The sequence below is a fragment of the Haemorhous mexicanus genome, chromosome 14 (genome assembly GCF_027477595.1).
Source record: "Haemorhous mexicanus isolate bHaeMex1 chromosome 14, bHaeMex1.pri, whole genome shotgun sequence".
Lineage (NCBI taxonomy): Eukaryota > Metazoa > Chordata > Aves > Passeriformes > Fringillidae > Haemorhous > Haemorhous mexicanus.
The window spans coordinates 19991978-20010000 of NC_082354.1; the positions used below are offsets into that span (position 1 = coordinate 19991978).

An 18023-nucleotide genomic window follows, 5' to 3' on the forward strand; every position below is an offset into this window, starting at 1 on the left:
CGGCCCCGGCTCCTGCCCGGCCTGCCCGACCCCAGCGGCCCCTGACAAAGCGCTGCGGTCCCTGTGCCTCGGGGGCCGGGCTGCGGCAGGGAACAGACCCCAGATGGAAGCGCTTTTCTCGGCAGCGGGCTCAGAGCCTTCCGTCTGCAGCGGGGTCTCTCCCTCCCTCCCTCCCTCCCTCCCTCCGGCAGGAGGTGGGAAAGGGGACCTGGCTCCTGCGGTTTGGTGCTCGCCCCTGCAGGCCCCGCGTTCCCGGAGCCCGTCAGGGCTGGCACAGGTTCGGCTTGGCTCTCTCCTGTGTCCAAACAGGCTCCTGGCTCTTCTGCTCACAGAAGAAAGCCTCTTACAACATTTTAAAGCCCCGTAGAAGCAGGAGAAGTGTCGGAAAACGGGCGATCCTGGGATTTATTATTTTTTACAATCTCATCGTTTTGGGCCTGACTCACGGCTTTTGAATGTTTGGGATGGGCAGCCAAGGGGGAAAGTAAGTTTGCTCAGCACAAGCGGAGCGGCCAGGCAGGAGCGACAGACATCTGTACCGTGACAAGGCGGCAGAGGGGGCCGTCACCCTGCCTCCAGCTCCTCTCCATCCTCGCCAGGGCCCGCGGCTGCTCCCGGCCCCAGCACGGCGGGAGGGCTGCCCAGCGCAGCCCCCGGCTGCCCGGCATGGCAGCCCCCGTCCTGCTGCTGGTCCTTGCCAGGCTGGTGTCATCCACGTGGCACGAAGGTGAGTGCGGGGTGTGCGGGCACCGCGGGCTCCTGGGGGTGGCAGCCTGCGCGGTTGTACTCCTGTTGAGGGCTCCTGGTGGGAAGGGATGGAGGGTGCCCGGGAACGGCGATGCCGGGAGAGCATGGGTGCCTGAGGAATGGGGTGCCTGTGCGGGTGAGCTGTGGGTACAGGGAAGAACCGAGGGGGTGCTGGCAGGCATCCAGGGAGGAGCAGAAAACCGGCCTGTCTTCCTCACACCCCCGCCTGCGGGAGCGCCGCTTCCCGCTGACTCCCTGCTCCCGCGGGGCCGCAGATGTTTGCTGGACGGAGCCCACACTCCCGACCGCCCCATGGCTGGGCGACCAGGTCACGGGCCTTGTTTGGGGAGATTTCCCCCTTCCCTGCTCCCATCCCCTCCCTGGCCACGCTGCCAGCATGCCTGGGGATGCTCCTGCCCCGTGCAGCGGGGCTGAGCTGGCCCCAGGTGAGAAGGAAAAGGCAGCACAGGCAGTGGAAGGAAACATCACCATTAAATGGCACATCTGCCTGCGGGGACACGGTGCAATCTGTCCCCAGGGCCCCTGCGGGAGTCTTGGCAGCCCCCCAGAAACAGCTTCGTTCCCCAGGTCACGGATACATGCCCACGGTGCCGTCCCTCTCCTCTGCCCCCCGAGGAGCCATGGCAGCGTGAGAGGGCAGCTGGATGAACGCGCTGAGAAACGGGCGGGCTCGTGGGGAGCGGTGGAGAGCAGCTCCACAGTAAAGTTCACTTTGGAAAGATTTGTAATGGAGTTTCCTCCCCGTGGCGGCGGGGCTTCTGCTCGGGCTGGCCCCGGCGGAAATCCCCTTCCCAAAACGCGGAGCGGGGACAAGGGGACACCGGGTGCAGGCGCGGCGGGGCTGCCGCCCTTCCGGGGTGCCCAGGCCGAGCGTCCCCCCGTGCCCAGGGGAGCCCGGTGCGCTGGGCGGGCGGCGAGGAGGGGGCAGCGCCGGCGGGGGCCAGCGGAAACGCGGCGGAAACGTGAGCTCAGTGCTGGGGAATGCCGCGGCCGGCCGAGGCGCCGAGGGGCCGCGGGGAAGGACGCCAGCCTCTCCCCCTGCACGGCCCCCTCCCCACCGGCAAGGATGAAGGGCACAGGGCGGCCCGCAAGGATGGCGCGGGGCTGTCCTCACTCCATCCGCGGGGCCCCGCTGCGCAGCACGGCTGGCGAGGACCCAGCATCTCCGGCCGAACCCCTCCAGCAGCTCCATCCTTCCCTGGAGCTCGGGCAAGGGGCTGCACCCCCAGCAGCCCCCGGCCGGGCAGCGTGCTCGCCATCCCTTCCTGGGTGAGGGGACGGGCAGGAAAGGGCAGGCAAGGGCAGGCATGGGCAGCTTTCTTCCTTCCCTGGGGATGCCCCGTGGCAGTGGCGGTGCCATGGGAGCGGGTGGAAGGACTTCCCGGCAGCACGAAGCTGGGGGTCGGTGCCAGCCCACTCCGCGCCAGCGCCCGTTTCCTGCCACAACCGCGGCTGCCGCGGCCGCTGTTTAGTCTGCGGCTGGTGCCAGCGCTCTCAATGCCACCGGGGACTGGGCTCCCGTCTGCCCACTTTAACCCTTGACAGCAAACCCAAGGACAGGCTCTGCCCAGAGATGGGATTCCTCGTTGGCAGCTGCGGGACGTTTTGCAGCCATGAACTGCCCTGCAGCCTGCTCGTCTCTTCCTTCTTCCTAGGGTCTGGCTACTACCTGGAGAGTCACACCAACGAGGTGTATGCAGAAGAACCCCCCCCTGAGCCCGCCCTGGATTACCGTCGAGGTAACAGCACCCAACCCATCCTTTGTGTCCTCGTGGGGAAACCGAGGCACGGCAGATTCCTCCGTCACCTCCCTGCTCTCCCGCAGTGCCGCAGTGGTGTGCCACGCTCAACATCCACCGCGGAGAGGCCACTTGCTACTCGCCCCGGGGCAGCTCCTACCGCAGCAGCCTGGGGACACGCTGCGAGCTGAGCTGCGCCCGCGGCTACCGCCTGGTGGGTCCCAGCGCCGTGCAGTGCCTGCCCAGCCGCCACTGGTCGGGGATGGCATACTGCCGACGTGAGTGTCCCCGGCCCTCGCCCTGCCAGCATCCCCACAGCGGCCAGCCCTGGGTGCTCTGCCCACCCACACGGCCGGCAGCCGCTTCCCTCCCCTCTCTGCTCTCTCCATCCCAGAAATCCGGTGCCACGTGCTGCCAGCGGTGCTGCGGGGCTCCTACGTGTGCTCAGCAGGCGTGCAGATGGATTCCCGCTGTGACTACACCTGCCAGCCCGGCTACCAGCTGGAGGGCGACCGGAGCCGCATCTGCATGGAGGATGGGCACTGGAGCGGGAGCGAGCCAATCTGTGTAGGTAAATTCTCTCCCCACGCTGCTGGGGCACGCAGGGGATCGTGGCCCGTGCCTGGCATGTGTGTCTGCAGGTGTCTGCAGGCGTTTCCTGCAGCTCTCTCCCTTGGGACCCCTGTCCCTGTCCCCGCAGTGCCATTAGCCCTGAAGCACAGGCACCAGGCCGGGACTGGGGCGCTCAGCGCTGGCTTTACAGCAGGTCCGGGTGGCTCCGAGGTGCCTGGGGTGGTTCAACACCGCTCTCATAGCTCAGCCAAGGCATCCACAGGCTCCATGAATCCCTCTCCTCCCTCTGGGCAGATCTGGAGCCTCCCAAGATCCGCTGTCCTGACTCCCGGGAGCGCATTGCAGAGCCAGGCAAGCTGACTGCCACCGTGTACTGGGACCCTCCCCGCGTGAGGGACTCCGCTGACGGTGTCATCAAGAGGTGAGGGCCGAGGCGCTGCGGGCACTGCCAGCGGGGGCTGGGGGCCGTGCCGGGTGCCGCTGCCCGGGGTGCTGATGGAAAAACCCGTCTGTCGGGTCAGGGTGATGCTGCGGGGCCCGGAGCCCGGCTCGGAATTCCCCGAAGGAGAGCATGTGATCCGCTACACCGCCCACGACCAGGCTTACAACCGCGCCAGCTGCAAGTTCAGCGTCCGCGTCCACGGTGAGAGCGCTGCCGCGGGCCCTCGCTGCCGCCCCAGCCTGCTCAGCGCTCGCTGCTGGGCGCCCACCGCCCAGCCCTCAGGCCGCTTCTCCCTCTGCAGTGAGGCGCTGCCCTGTCCTGAAGCCTCCGCAGAACGGGTACATCTCCTGCACCTCCGACGGCAACAACTACGGCGCCACCTGCGAGTACCTGTGCGACGGGGGCTACGAGCGCCAGGGCACCTCCCTGCGGGTGTGCCAGTCCAGCCAGCAGTGGACGGGCTCCCAGCCCCTTTGTGCTCGTAAGTGCTCTGGGCAGGGCAGGACTCGCCCGTGGCCATGCCCAGAGCTTTGGGGGATGCTGCCCGGCGGGTCCGAGGGATGATGAGGGGCACGATGGCACCTCCCCACACACTCGTGTCGTGCCCCAGCCATGCAGATCAACACGGATGTGAGCTCGGCCGCCAGCCTGCTGGATCAGTTCCACGAGAAACGCCGCCTCTTGGTCATCTCGGCCCCTGACCCCTCTAACCGCTACTACAAGATGCAGATCTCCATGCTGCAGGTGAGCAGAGCTTCCTGCCGCCCCCCGCCCCACCTGCACACGCAGCACCCCCTCACTGCCCCCCTCCACAGCAAGCTGCCTGCGGGCTGGACCTGCGGCACGTCACCACCGTGGAGCTGGTGGGGCAGCCCCCGCACGAGGTGGGACGCATCCGGGAGCACCGGCTGTCCCTTGGCATCATCGAGGAGCTCAGGTAGGGCTGTCCTGCAGAGCCAGGTGGCTCTTCAAGGGCACGGGGAACGGGAATGCCTCTAGCAAGAGCAAAGCATGAGGTTGCAGCTGGGTTCATGAACAGCCCCTTTCTGCTGCACCAGAAGGGCTCGTGCAGCGGGGGGATCCCCTGCGAGTCTGAATGCAGTGTCACCAGAGCTTCCCAGAGCTCACAGCCCCGAGGAAGAGGTGGGAGCCCCCACTGCAGGAGGACCTGAGCGTGGTTGCAAGAGGCGGGCAGGCTCAGCCCCCTGAGCAGCGACCCCCTTGCACCCGCAGGCGCTTCCTGCACCTCACACGCTCGCACTTCAACGCGGTGCTGCTGGACAAGGCGGGCACGGACCGCGAGCGCTACATCGCCCCGGTCAGCCCCGACGAGCTCTTCGTCTTCATCGACACCTACCTGCTGAGCGAGCGTGAGGCGGCACGGCGGGCACAGAGCGGGGACCCCTGCGAGTGACCCCCGCGCTGCCCTCCGGGGATGGACACCGCCCTTTCTGCTTTCCTAGTCGCCCACCGTAGAGGAGGAGCAGGGTGCCAGGGAGCTCCGGGGAAGGGGAGCCCCTCCCTGGCTGTTCTGGCACACAGAGGTGAGCCGGGGCTGTGTGCCAGCAGTGTCTCACTGCCCAGAGCCAGGAGCTCTTTCCAGCTGGGGCATGGTTCAGCCCAACCAGGACCCTAGTGGGAGACACTGGAGGGCCCCTGCTCAAATCCCAGGGCAGGGGTGGGACAGGGAGCCAGAGGAGAGTGGAAGGGCAGGAAGGGCAGGGAGGGCAGGCCAGCCAGCACTGCAACAGCCTCTAGCACAGCAGCTTCAGCCTCCCCACAGCTCACCCTGTGCACAACTTGGACCCAATGCCTCCCACTCTGAAAGCCCCAATTAAAAGCAAATGGGCCCAAGCTCAGCAGAGCCCACAGCAGCCAGCCAGCATGCAGCCCACGCTAAAGGGCTTGCCATCTCCCCTGGCACTCACTCCCTCTCCCACCACCCACAGGGAACCCTTTCTGGGAGCTGCTTTGGCAGTAGAATATTAAGTTGAAATAAATAGATTTGTATAAAAAGTCAGTGCTGGCACATGTGTCACTGAGAGGCCTGGGAAACAAATGTTTCCTGGAGACCACAATCCTCAACCCCCCCCAGGCTGACCCCACACAGCTCCATCCCTCCAGTGCTGCAGCTGGGGCTAGGCTGTGCATGGGGAACAGGGTGGAGAGGACAAGGAGAGAGCAGACTCTGGAACGGGGTGGTAGGAAAAAGAATGGGAAGAAATAAAAACACAATGACATTTAAAAGCATTTTGCCCGGGGGAGAAGAAGGGAGGGTTCACACGGACTTCAGTTCAGCCTGAAATCTGGTCCAAGGCTTATGACAAGAGGAAAATCCTTTAAACAAAGCTAGGCCAAGACTTTCTGCCCAAGCCTGTTTAGAGACGGTCATGTTTATTAAAGTATAAGAAAAAGAACCCCAATGCATGTTTGGCTGCCTTGCCAGGCTGTGCAGAGAGTGGGGCTCCCAACAAGCCTAGGGTGCCAGCCCTGGTGCCACAGCCTAGGGCCCCAGCTTGGCCATGGTGGAGCGGAGCTGGAGGGTCCCCTCTGCCCAGGAGCCCGGGTACTGGCACATCTTCTGCCACAGGTTCAGCTCCTCGCCCGTGGAGTCCATCCAGTCCACAGCCTGCCCGTTGCTCATGCCTGGGGAAAGGGATGGCAGAAGTGACTGCTGGAGCAGGGTGGTGCCCGCAGCAGAGCTGCCCCAGCGGGGCTGCTGCTGCTGCCCAGGTGTGAGGGGTGCAGGCTCTCACCAGTGCCCACCCCCAGGCGCACTCCCCCCAGGAAGTCGTTGCTGGACAGTGGCTCCCGGTCCCAGACTGTCAGCTCCAGGCAGAGGTGCTGCAGCTCCTCGGCCTTGATGCCATTGTAGACAAAGGTGTGGTTGTAGTGAGGGTTCAGGGTCTTCTTCACCACGGGTGTCTTCCTCTTGGAGGCTTTGTTTTTGTGTGGCAGGAGGTAGCTGGGGGGAGCAGCCCCTTGGGTTAGCAGCACACGGGCCACTGCCTCCTGCTCTGGGCACCTCAGCACCCCAGGACCTGGCCTGGAGCCCCCATCCCTGCCTCTCCTGGCACGGCTCAGCAAGAAGGACCGTGACACCCTGCAAGGGGCTTCCTCCAGGGCCCCCAGCAGCTTTGGGAATACAGCCAGGGAGGAGAGTGCCTTCCTCGCCCCAGGACCCTCACTCACCCCTTGACAAAGCTGTCTGAGGTCCCTCCAGACTTGGCTGCTGTGAGGTTCTTGGCTTCTTTGATCCAGACCTGGAGCTCACCACCTTCCCCTGTTTTGCCTAGGAAAATCCCAACACAGAAATTAATCAAATTTAATTTCTAGCACTGCAAACTTTAGGAAAGTTCCTGCTGAACACCCTTCATCCCAGAGGTAGGCACAGAGCCTGGACTGGCATCTCCTCTTGCCTTCTCCTGTATTGGCCCTGCCTGCTGAGGGCAAAGGCAGACAAAATTGCTTCATGTAGGGCCCAATGGTCCAGCCCCAGGGAAGTACTGAGATGGCTGGGGCAGCCTGAGGACAGCCAGGCCTGCCCTGACCCACAGCAGCTTTGCAGAGGAGAAGGCTGCAGTGATACCACCCAAAAACCCCATCCAGAGACAGCCTGCATGGCCACGAGCAGGCCCTGCAGGGCTCCACGCTGATCCCAGAGCTTCAGCACTCACCTTTCCTGCCATTCCCAGCCCCAGGATGCTTGGCAGATGGGATGTACTTCATGGAGACAACCAGCTCCCCCTTGTACTGGAGCAGACCAGCAGCATCAGCCCCAATCTGCCAAGAGGTGAGAATTACCAACCACTGCAGAGAAGCCATGGCACACACAGTGACAGCCTGGCGTGCAGCACCTCCCCAGGCTGGGACAAAGGACTTGGGCTCTCCTAGATGTGGCTGAGCTGGCACATGTGCCTGCCAACTCTCCCCAGCATGACCAGTGTAGCCCAGTTCCTCTGGGATCTTATTTTGGCCCAAACACCAGACCAGGAGGAGGGCAGCTAGGCTCAAGGCAGAAGATCTGCCCTTTTTTCCTACAACAGCACTGTCTGCATCTGGGGTTTTCATGCCTCCAAATATGTGATTGGGCACAAGCCTTTTGGCAATGCTCAGCTGAGGTCTCCACACCCCTCTGCCCACCGAGGGCTATACCCCCAGCAGGACCAGGCAAGGGAGGCTTGGGCAGCAGGGGCACACCTTGCCATGCAGGGGCAGGAACTCCTCCAGGTGGCTCTCGAAGTCCCAGGCCCCCAGAGGGACCTCTGCCTCCCCCAGGAAGGTGTTGCGGCCGAAGCGGTCGTGGTGCCACACCGAGAACTGCAGCGTCCTCGCCAGCAGGAGGGACTTGCTAATCTCATACTGGGGACAGAGAGAAAACCACTGGTGAGCAGGAAGCACAGGACAGGGCAGGCCTGGCAAACTCCATCAGCTACAGCTCAGGAGCACGGGAGGAGACTGAGCAGCAATGGATGTGCACAGGAGCCTGTTCCTCTTTCCTTCCATGCCTGCCAAAACTCAGAGTCCCAGGGCAGAGGTGCAGGAGCCCGTGCTCTCCCAGCAGGCAAGCCTTGGAGCCAGGACTCACAGCATCCAGCCGTGCAACCACCAGCAGAGCTCTGCCAGACCACCGAGCCTCAGGTGGTCAGAGCACAAGACCACAGCAAACCTGGCTGTGGGAGCCTGAAAACCAAACCACAGCTCTCACTTCCTCCTGTGCAAGAGTGCCTGGCCTCAGAGGTGCACTGCCAGACTCAGGGACAGAGTCAGCCAGCACGGATGGTGAAGGGCAGTGCCAAGTTGTTCTGCCCTGGGGCCCAGAATTTATCTCTGCCCTTATGACATGCTGTCCTCCCTCCTGCCTCTGTAACATGCCTCCAGGGGCCAGGAAGCCCTTGGAAGGAAATATCCAGGGTAAGCAGGATGCTTCTGCTCTGGGGAATGCCACAGGAAACAGGGACATGTCCTGTGACACAGTCACATCTGCAGCTGTGCCTCCACCCCACCGTGGCACTGGGTCCTGGCAGCACAGCCAGGGCACAGCTGGGAGTGCAGGGACTTCGCAGCTTTCAGGGTGCAGTCTCTGGACACGGGTCCTGTGCAGAGACCCACTCCAGGGTTAGGAGCTCACCCCTCCCCTTGCTTGTTCCAGCAGCATCCCCTGAGCACCTGCAGCCCAGCCCAGCCCCTCTCACCTTCAGCAGCTCGTTGTACAGGGGGTTGATGGTGTTGCGTTTGATGGTTGTCTTGCGCTTCCCTTGCCGGGATTTGTCGGGCAGGAGGTAGGTCTTCACATAGCTGAGGGGAGAACAGCCAGCACTTCAACAAGGCCCCCCCACAACTAATCCTCCGAGCTCCCCAGGGCAGCCCCAGACCTTCTGCCTCACCAGGACCCTCCCACTTACAGCTCCCATCTCTGGTGGGCACCCACAACCCAGCTGGGCACCACCAGTGGTGGCACAGCCATCGCCCCCCTGGCTCTCACGGGTTGGAGCGCTTCCTGCCCTCGTCCCCGTAGGCCAGCTGGCGACACTCCTTCACGTGGATGAACAAGGTCTGTGTCTTCTGCTCGTAGCTCAGGGAGAAGGAGATGCCCCCAGTGACAGCCACGCTGCCGAAGTCGCCGGCCTCGCTGTAAATGCTGACCATGCTCCCCAGTGTGCTCTGCAAGACAAGGCAGGGCTGAGCTAGCACAGCATCACCTGACAGCCCCTCCTCATCCTCAGCAAGGTTACTCCCTGTGCCTCTTCTGCACAGCCCCCCTCACCTCCCCGTGGCTGGGGGTGCCCACACACAGCAGCCTAGGAGAGAGCTGAGTCTCTGCATTTTGATTCCCTTCTAGAGGAAGAAGTCCCCACACACAAGGCCCTTACCCCTTCCCTCCAGGAGCTGCCTGCCCTGCCTCCCTCCCACCCAAGCCTTGGCACTGCCTCTCTCCATCCCTTCTCCCTGAGCAGAGCAGGGCACGGCCCGGGGCTCACCGAGGAGGTGCCGCTGCGCATGCTGCCCCGGGCCACCCGCTGCCGGTGGATCTCCACCAGGTTATCGATGTCCTCCTCCTCCTCCTCCTGCAAGGACAGGGACAAGCCGCCAGTGAGGGGAGCAGTCGGGCACAGCCAGCCAGATACCCGGCTCCTCCAGCTGGCAGCCATCTCGTGGCACTCAGGGTCTCACCAGCTCCGTGTTGAGGCCAGGCACTGACTTGCTCCTGTCCCCCAAAGAGCCACCTTCCCCCACAAGGTCCTCGGGGCGCAGGTCGATCACGGACTTGGTGTAGTCTGCACAAGAGAGGGTGAACAGTGGCACAGAGCAGGGCTAGCAGAGCCCTGCTGCTCCCTCACACAAGGGGCTGCCCCAGCCTCTCCCAGCTGAACTGAAAGCCCTTCCCAGCCCAGGGAGGAGGAGCTGCCCACCCACACATCTCTCACCTGCAGGCCTCACCACCCGCCGGGGGTTCTTCTTGAATATTGTTTCATGCTCATCCACCAAGGTGCTGCTGCGGGTCCCCACGGTGGCATCCTGGCAGGAAGAGTCCCTTCAGAGCAGGGCAGGGCTGGGAGCCCTGTGTGTGCCCAGCCCCACGCCCCAGGACAGGGCTGAGCCTGCCGGAGCAGCGTCACGCACCCGTCTGTCAGAGAACGCGTTCTTGGAGCAGAGAGGGAGGGTCAGGCTGGAGGAAGCAGGTCCTGCTGGCCCAACAACCTGTTTTCCAGGGATGGCTCTCTCCAGGGAGTTCCTCCTGTGGCGGACACAGAGAGGTCTGTCCCAGGCCACGAGCACTGCTGGCAGAGCAAGTGCTGGCCAGGAAGTGCCACTTGAACTTCCCGTAGCAGCCTGGGGGCAGAAGACCTTCCTGCCCAGGGAAAGGCTTCAGCCCAGCCTGAGGAGCCAGCTTCCCCTCACTAGATTGTGAAAAACACGCTTTAGATGAAGGTCACATCCTCGGCCAGGCAGTCTTGCCAAGGACAACCCACCCCAGGATCCTCTCACCTGCCCCCCACATCAGCAGGACTAGGTCTGTAGCTGTCCAGGCTCATGTTTTCCATGGACTCTGTGTCACTTTTGCCATCCCGAGGGTCTGAGGCATCTGGAAACAAACTGCAGACAAGCAAAACCACAGGTATGTCCTGTTTGGCGAGGAGGTCGGTCTGAGAGAGCTTCTGTGCCACCGATGATCCACGTGAGGTAGCAGATTCCTCTCAAACCTGCAGCAGATGAGAGCTGCTGCCTGGAGTACGGGGGACAGCAGGGATTTTTACCTGGACCCCTCCCGGGGTGCAGGGGGGCTCGGCTGCCGGACTGCAGAGGAGCTTTTAGGCTCGCTGAGCTGGGCTTTCTGGAGCAGGGTTTGTCCCACAGTCTCTCTTTTGTTGGCTGGAAGCAGAGAGGCATCAGGAGGAACACTGCTCCAAGCTCACTCATTGCCTGGAGCAGGAGTTGCTCCCATCCAGCTCCACACTGGGCAGAGGTGCACTGGGGAAGCTGGAGCATCCCAGATGGCTGGGCTGTGGGAGAAGGCTTTGCTGTGGCAGCCCTACCTGTCGGCCTGTGCCGCAGGGACAGCCGCACCATGTCGCTGCCCAGGTGGTTGGCGAAGCGGTTCACCCTCTGGTCATAGAACCAGTCACCCGTTGTCTTCTTCAGCTCACTGCAGGGTGGGGTGGTGGGGGCAGTCAGGGACGGTGGGGGCTGTCTGCTGTGCCCCAACCCACCCTGGGTGCTGCCACAACCCAACAACACAGGCACAATGGGCAAAATCAGCAGGTGACTGGGCAGGGACCATTCACTGGGCAGCTGACAGGCTCAGTTACATCCTCAGCAAACTTGGGAGCAAGCTGAGTTTTGTAGGACAGGGGAGGCCAAAAGAGAGGAAATCTGCAATGCTTGAAACAGAGGCTGTGCAAGGGGCACAGGGGGATGCTGCAGTCAGTTCAGGGGGTGAAGGAGCGGGACATGAAGGAGACAGAAGAGTCGGGTACGACCCATTTCTCCATCACCCCAACATGGGAACCCTCTCCAGGAGTGACAGCAGAGCAAGCTGCCCTGCACTGAGGAGGAGCAGCCAGGCTAGGAAAGGCTGGCTATGGGGCATCAAGTTGAGGCAACTGAGAGGAGGAAGGGGACAGGAGGGATGTACAGAATGTCCCTGCCACTTGTCCATGCTACTCACGCCTCCTTGGTGCAGACTTTGCAGCGCCAGGAGCCGCTGGGGCTGTAGGAACGGCAGTCCCGACACACCAAGTGGTTGCAGCCCCGGCAAGTGTTGGCTTTGGGACTGACACGGCCCAGGCTCTGCTGGCAGCGGGCGCAGGTCCGCTCGCTGTAGCGCTGGCTGCCCCGCTTGGCTCCCTTGCGCCGGATCTCCAGCAGCTCATTCTTCAGGCGCCTGCTCAGACCCGACACCAGGAGCGGTCAGAGGCGCCCGGGACCCCGGCGACACCCGTCACTCACACTCTCACTCATCCGCCCGCTTCCAGAGCAAAGCGGGGAAGCAGCTCCTGCCGCGCTCGCACCTGATCCTCCTCTCCTCTGCCTTGCGGAGCTCCTCGTCGCGCTGCAGGACCTGCAGGATCAGATCTCTCTCCACGTCCGACAGGAAGGACAGGTCCACAGCCTCCGACATCGCTCCGCCCGGGATGGCCGGCCCTCCCCGGCTGCCAGCTAGGGACATGCCAGCTGCTGAGCGCGGGTCCGGCCCCGCGCGGTGCCCCGTGCCCGCTCCCGGGGCTGGACGGGACGGCGGCACCCGGGACACCGGCCCGCCCGCCGTCTCACCGCCCTGCCCCGGGCTGGGCTCGGGCCGCCTGCCAGCCCCGCCGCCCCGGTGACCTCAGCCGGCTCCGTGGGACCGGGCTGACGCCCAGCACCCGCGGCAGCCCCGGCAGGAAGGAGCCGCCCCGGGCTGCCCCTCCCACGAACGCACCGGGGCTCGGAGCTGCCCGAGGAGCCGCCGGGAGCGGACGCGCACCAGGACCCGCGGCAGGGACAGGGTCCGGCTGCAGGCGGCGGCACCGGGACCCGGGCGGCCGCGGCCGCTCCAGCCCCGACGGAGCCGGAGCGCTTGCTCGGGGGCTGCAGCCGCTCCCCGCTCCCGCCCGGCTCGGCGGAACCGGCGGGAGGGACCTTCCCGTCCCCGCAGCCGCGCTCCGGCGTCCCTCGGGGAGGAGGAGGCGACGGGATGGAGCTCAGGCTCCTCTCTCTCGGGGAAAAGGCGTTCGGGGCTGGGAACACGGCGTTCCCAGCGCGGCCACCGGGAGAGGGATCTGCCTCCGCCCCGGGACACCGCGGCTCGACCCCCGGACCACAGCGAGACCCCTGGCTCCCCCGACTCCTCACCAGCCGAGGAATCCCCCGGCACCCCGCCAGGGGAGCGCCGCCCGACCCCACGATCCTCCCGGTACCTGCAGCGGCTCCGGCCGGCGCCTCCCGGCAGCGGGAGGGGGGAGCCGGGAGGGGAGGGCGGTGCCGGTGCCTTAAAGGAGCCGCGCCGGCCGCACCTGCGACACCTGCGGGGCGGCCCGTGCGGGAGGCGGTGCCCGCTCCCTCCAGCCCCTTCCCCGCCCGATCACCCCCGGCAGAGCTGCGGCTCCAGCCCCGCTGGCCGCTTTCCCCGGTGCCCCATGGCCCTGGCTGGGTGGGCGGCCTCTCCTGGAGAGCACGGAGAGCACGGAGAGCACCGACACCCGAACTGCGGGGGACCCCCGGCAGCCCCAAGGAGGAGCCCAGGGGCGCGGCCGTGGTGTCCTCCCGCCGCAAGGCTCCAGCCGCTGCCCTTGTCCTTGGCGGCAGAGATACGGTCCCCGCAGGGCGCCTCGTCCCTGCCCCCCGCACTCAGGCACCGGGGAAGCCGAGCACACGCGGCTGGCCGAGGCGTGGGGCTCCACCTGAGGGGAAGGCGGTTTCTCGCCACGCAGGACAGCGGGGCAGGCCACCTGGGTGCAGCCCCAAGGCAAACGGGAGGACGCGGCTCTGCCCACACTTTCGGCCGCACCCCAGGGATGGGAAGCGATGCGACACTGACACAGTGGAAAAAACCGCGGAGACATCAAAGGGCCAGCAGGAGCTCCCTCATGGGGCAGGGGTTCGCTCCATCCGGAGTACACAGTACATAAGTAGAGGGCTTTGGGCTTGCAGGCAGACGATGCCACAGAAGCTTTGCTCCCTGAGCCCCTCCACACACCACCCTAGGACCCAAAGTCCCCAGGCCAGACCCCCACACTTGCACCAATGTTCACCTTTTAACTGGACACCAACAAGAGGTGGTGAGAAACATCTTTATTTCTGAAAAATAAAATTAGGAAGGAAACAAGATGAACAGACTTGCTTCCAGGACATTAAAAAAGCATGCTGGTAAATACAAGCACAAAGCTTGTCCCTGACCTGCTGAAATGAACCCAGCAGGAACCCAAGGCTTCTCAGCACTGTGGCTCTCTTTCCTGTGTGAAATGGGGCTCAAGGTGCTACCACATGTCCAAGACCTGGGCAGCGACTGGCAGAGCCAGGGTAGAACACTGGCACTCTGAGCCCCAGCTTGCTCCATCCTTGTCTGGATCCTGAAGGGATCTGCCGTGGGGAGCGCAGCCCCCGGTGCCCCAGGCACGGGGAGGCACCGCTGGGCAGTGCTGCCGCCTGGGAGCTAGGGGACACAAGGCACATCCAGGCTGGCAGCAGGACACTGCTGGCCACCCTTCCAAGGGAGCTGGAGTCCCACTAAACGGGCAGCACAGGCCGGCACTCGAGGTCCAGCACGAGGTGATGCACATGTGGCGCGTAGGACTTCACGGGCTGGATGTGCAGGACGCTGCTGCGCCACGGCCGCCCGTGCAGCTCTGCCAGCAGCCCCTGGATGCGTGTGGCCGTGCCTTCAGCCCACCTCTGCCACTCGGGCCTGAGCCTGGCCTCCAGAGTCTCCTCCCCACCGTGCTCTGCCCGGTGCTGTGCCTCTCCCGCAGGGCTGGCTGCCTCCGGAGAGCCCCGCTCAGCCAGCAGCACCGCGCTCTGCGGCGGTGCCGGCGCAGGACGAGTCTCCACATTGTGGTGGATGTGGAGAACCCCACCCGTGTCCTTCTTCAGGACGCGGCAGGCCACCGGCCAGCCTTCCTCCGAGCTGGGGATCAGCCCCAGGTTGACCCTGTCTGCCACGTCCTGCAGCTGCAGCTGGGAGCAGAGTGGAAGTGAGGGGATGCCGGCGGGAGTGGTCCCGCGGCCCCGCCCGGCCCGGCGCAGCGCTCACCTGCCGGCTGTCCCCGCTGTGGATGTGGCAGCGATCCCGCACCCCGTTCAGCACCAGGCTCCTGTGCAGGGCCTCCACGGCATGGCTGTTCCACTCACAGGCATGGACAAAGGCAGCTCCAGCATGCACCAGGAACGGCAGTGTGAAGTAGCCGATGCCTGCAGGCAGGAGGTGGCAGTGGCTGAGGGCAGGGACCTCCAGAGATCCACACTCCTCCCCGAGGGCAGGGCAGGATGCACACTGCCACCCTGCCTCTCCAAGTCTGCTTTGCTCTGGGTTGGAGAAAGCCCAAACGCTGGAAAAATGGAAATTTATCCCTCCCTCTTCTGCAAAAGCAAAATCTGCCTTGAAAAATGTTTAGAGGAGTTTATTTTACCTTCAGTCTTTGGCCATCAGGTTGAGACCTGCCTGGCTCTGCAGAAGTGTCCAGATTACCGTTTAGTTTGATTAATCTAGAGCAGTTTTATGGATGGCATGTCCTTTCAGTATGGCACAAATTGGAAGCACTAACTTCCTTAAGCACAAACAGTGGCAAATCTTTCCCCTGGATCCAAGTGATTCCCCAAAGCAGCATTAGGCACAGAACCTGAGGACAGGACACCCTAAGTGTCCAGAGGCTGCAGGGACAAGGGCAGTACAGCAGTGCCAGCGTAGCTGAAAGGCTCACAGACAATACAGGAGCTCTAAGCCTGACTATTTTTCATTCCAAGCTGGAAATGACATTTCATGTCTACCTGGATGCCATCAGCACCTCCTCCATCCCCATTACCTGCATAGAGATCCACCAGGACCTCCCCGGAGCAGGGCAGTGAGGCCACACGCAGCTTCTCGCTGATGTTTCCCGGGGAGAACATGCACTTGGTCACATCGAAGGTGTACCTGGAAGACCCCCTCCAGACGGTGAGGGCAGTCCCTTCCCCGCCAGCCGCATCCCGCAGCTCCTGCCCACCTGATGCCGTTGTCCACGTGCTCCACCCAGCCGTGCTCGCCCAGCAGCAGGGTGACCCTGGGGCTCCGCATCCCGTCCGGCATCACCCGTCCTCGCCTGGCCACCCGCCGGGCCCCCAAAGCCGAGGCGACTGTCTCCCAAAGCGCCGAGCCTGCAACACAGCAGCCTGGAGATGCGGACGGCGTGGGCCGGGCCGAGCCGGGCCGGGCCACGCTCGCCTTTCCCAGCCTCTCCCGGGGCAGGGTGCCCCGGTGGCCTTACCCAGCCTCTCCCAGGGCTCAGCCCTGAAGCTGTCCTCGCTCAGCAGCACCAGGTCCCCGTGCCTCTGCCAGGCGTGCGGCACGTCCCGCTCCAGCTCCCCCGACCAGCCGGCCCCCAGCAGCCGCCGCAGCTCCTCCCGCAGCCTCTGGGCCGGCGAGCGCCGGCGGGCGGCCCTGGACGGGACAGGGTCCTGCGGCAGGGCCGTGCCGCGGGCTGGGCGCCCGCCGCCGCCCGCGGGGCTCGGGGCTCGGCGGCTGTGCTCACCTGGATCCCGAGCAGCTCACAGGGCACCTCCGCGGGCAGGCAGAGTTGGGAGAGCTTCTCCGGCAGCACCGGCACGGCCACGCGGCCTCCCGGCACCCGCTGCAGCCCGTAGCGCCCGTCCAGGAGCCGCTCCTCTTGCAGACACTGCCTGCACGGCCAGGAGCGCTCAGCCTTCCCAGCCCCGCGGAGCATCCTGCTGCCCGGCTGGCCCGGCACCGTCCTGCCGGAGCAGCACAGGGCTCCCGTTCCCGCTGCCCCTCACCTGAGGCGCTGGGCGAACCTCGGCTCTGTGACCAGCGCGGGGACACCCGTGGGGACAGCCATGGGGACGTCCGTGCCTTCCATCCTGCCGAGCCCCGGCCGGTGTTAGGCTCGCCAGGGGCTGTTCCTCGGGGCCGGTGCCCGAAGCGGCATCCCTGAGGCCGCGGGGCCTCCCGGAGGCTGCTCCCGGTGCCGAGGGATCCCCGACGCCGCGGCAGCCCCGTCCGGGGGTCCCGTGGAATCTCGGCACCCCCACCACGCTGCCGCCGGGGCCGCGTTTCCCGCCGGAGCGCTTTTTGAAAGGGCAGCTGCCAAGCTCGTTGCGGGCGGAAGCGGAAGCGGGGGAACGGTTGGCGCGCGGACCGGACGCGGCGCGGGCGGCGCGATGGCGGGGCTGTCGGTGCGGGACCCCGCCGTGGATCGGTCCCTGCGCTCCGTGTTCGGTGAGGCCGCGGGGCGGGACCGCGACCTGCAAAGGGAAAGGGGCACGGACGGGCAGGGGCAGGCGGGCGGCCGACGGGTTTCCACCCCCGGCGGGTTTCCCCCCTCGCCGCTGGGGCCGGTACCCGCCGCGCTGACCGGCGGCACCGTCTGTCTCCGCAGTGGGGAACATCCCGTATGAGGCCACGGAAGAACAGCTGAAGGACATTTTCTCGGAGGTTGGGCCCGTGGTCAGCTTTAGGTGAGAGCGGCCGCAGGCCTCCCCCGGGTCCCCCTGCTCGGCGCAGACCGAGCCCCGCGGGCTCCGCGGAGCCGGCCTTGGAGCCGTGGAATCGCAAATCCTTAACGTTGGGAAAGGCCTCTAAAAGTCTTCAGCCCAACCGTTCCCCCAGCACTGCCAAGCCCACCGTGTCCCCAAGTGCCACATGCACACACCTTTTGGCCACTTCCAGGCACGGTGGCTCGGCCACAGCCTCGGGCTGCCTGCTGTGGTGCTTGGCAACCGCTTTGGCGAAGGAGCTTTGCCTGATAGCCCATCTAAACCTGCCCGGCCCCCCGAGACTGGTTCCTCACACAGAGCAGCATCTACGGGGGTTGTGAGGCTGTGCCAGCTGTGCTCAGGGCAGAGGGACCCGGTGGCTGTGTCAGTCACCTGGAGGTGGAGCATGGTGTCCCGAGCACAGCAGGTGGACGTGGGCACACAGCTCTGGGCTGAAGGAGCTGCACTGCTGTGGCTGATGAGGGCTCAGGTGCTGGTTGGGCTCTGTGCTCCTCACTGCCATCCCTGTGCCTCCCACAGGTGTTTTCCAGGCTCAGTTCAGGTTTTGGGAGTTCTGGGAGCAGCCAGTCCTGTCCTGTGCCTTGTGGGGTCATGGGAGGCACACAGCTGGCACTGGTGGGCGTCATGCCCACCACACCCTTGGGAGCAGCCGTGCCAGGAGCCAGCAGGTCCTTTGGCTTGGGCATGGGCCTGGCTGCTATGCGCCCTGGGGGGCTCTCACTGTGCTCCCAGCACTGCTGGGGCTCTGTCCCCGTGTCCCTCCCGAGCTCTCCCTGTGCTCCCAGCACTGCTGGGGCTCTGTCCCCGTGTCC

At 64.9% G+C, this 18023-nt stretch overlaps 4 protein-coding genes across 10 annotated transcripts in view; 2 read left to right on the top strand and 2 right to left on the bottom strand.

Annotated features, from left to right (window-relative positions):
- Positions 1–207: 207 nt before the first annotated feature.
- Positions 208–5542, top strand: SRPX2 (sushi repeat containing protein X-linked 2). 2 transcript variants are annotated; one of them, XM_059859560.1, is made up of 10 exons: positions 213–727; positions 2424–2507; positions 2594–2785; positions 2902–3078; positions 3375–3501; positions 3602–3723; positions 3824–4003; positions 4133–4266; positions 4338–4459; positions 4756–5542. In XM_059859560.1, exons 1-10 carry the CDS (start codon positions 667–669, stop codon positions 4934–4936), a joined length of 1380 nt encoding a protein of 459 aa, XP_059715543.1. In that variant the 5' UTR covers positions 213–666; the 3' UTR covers positions 4937–5542. The 2 variants fall into 2 exon arrangements, with proteins under 2 accessions (XP_059715544.1, XP_059715543.1); XM_059859561.1 differs by lacking the exon at positions 4338–4459 and having other exon boundaries at positions 208–727.
- A 341-nt stretch (positions 5543–5883) lies between these two features.
- Positions 5884–13030, bottom strand: SYTL4 (synaptotagmin like 4). Its single transcript, XM_059859544.1, has 17 exons — positions 12924–13030; positions 12036–12183; positions 11693–11908; positions 11061–11170; positions 10782–10896; positions 10513–10620; positions 10147–10261; positions 9951–10041; positions 9697–9800; positions 9504–9590; positions 9008–9186; positions 8718–8820; positions 7723–7884; positions 7200–7305; positions 6715–6814; positions 6279–6487; positions 5884–6168 (listed from the first exon to the last, which is right to left on the bottom strand). Exons 2-17 carry the CDS (start codon positions 12143–12145, stop codon positions 6026–6028), a joined length of 2058 nt encoding a protein of 685 aa, XP_059715527.1. The 5' UTR covers positions 12146–12183; positions 12924–13030; the 3' UTR covers positions 5884–6025.
- Positions 13031–13782: 752 nt separating this feature from the next.
- Positions 13783–16757, bottom strand: TRMT12 (tRNA methyltransferase 12 homolog). 2 transcript variants are annotated; one of them, XM_059859564.1, is made up of 7 exons: positions 16492–16757; positions 16230–16377; positions 15966–16155; positions 15705–15855; positions 15525–15586; positions 14756–14913; positions 13783–14679 (listed from the first exon to the last, which is right to left on the bottom strand). In XM_059859564.1, exons 1-7 carry the CDS (start codon positions 16572–16574, stop codon positions 14233–14235), a joined length of 1239 nt encoding a protein of 412 aa, XP_059715547.1. In that variant the 5' UTR covers positions 16575–16757; the 3' UTR covers positions 13783–14232. The 2 variants fall into 2 exon arrangements, with proteins under 2 accessions (XP_059715547.1, XP_059715546.1); XM_059859563.1 differs by having other exon boundaries at positions 15525–15634.
- A 16-nt stretch (positions 16758–16773) lies between these two features.
- CSTF2 (cleavage stimulation factor subunit 2) overlaps positions 16774–18023 on the top strand; it is a 7495-nt gene continuing 6245 nt past the window's right edge. For 4 of the 5 annotated variants that reach the window (XM_059859554.1, XM_059859556.1, XM_059859555.1 and 1 more), the window contains exons 1-2: positions 16775–16933; positions 17094–17172. In XM_059859554.1, coding sequence (XP_059715537.1) covers positions 16876–16933; positions 17094–17172 — 137 coding nt within the window. In that variant the 5' untranslated portion in view covers positions 16775–16875. Of the gene's footprint in view, positions 16934–17093; positions 17173–18023 lie in introns of all 5 variants that reach the window. The other variant, XM_059859553.1, reaches the window with a different exon arrangement.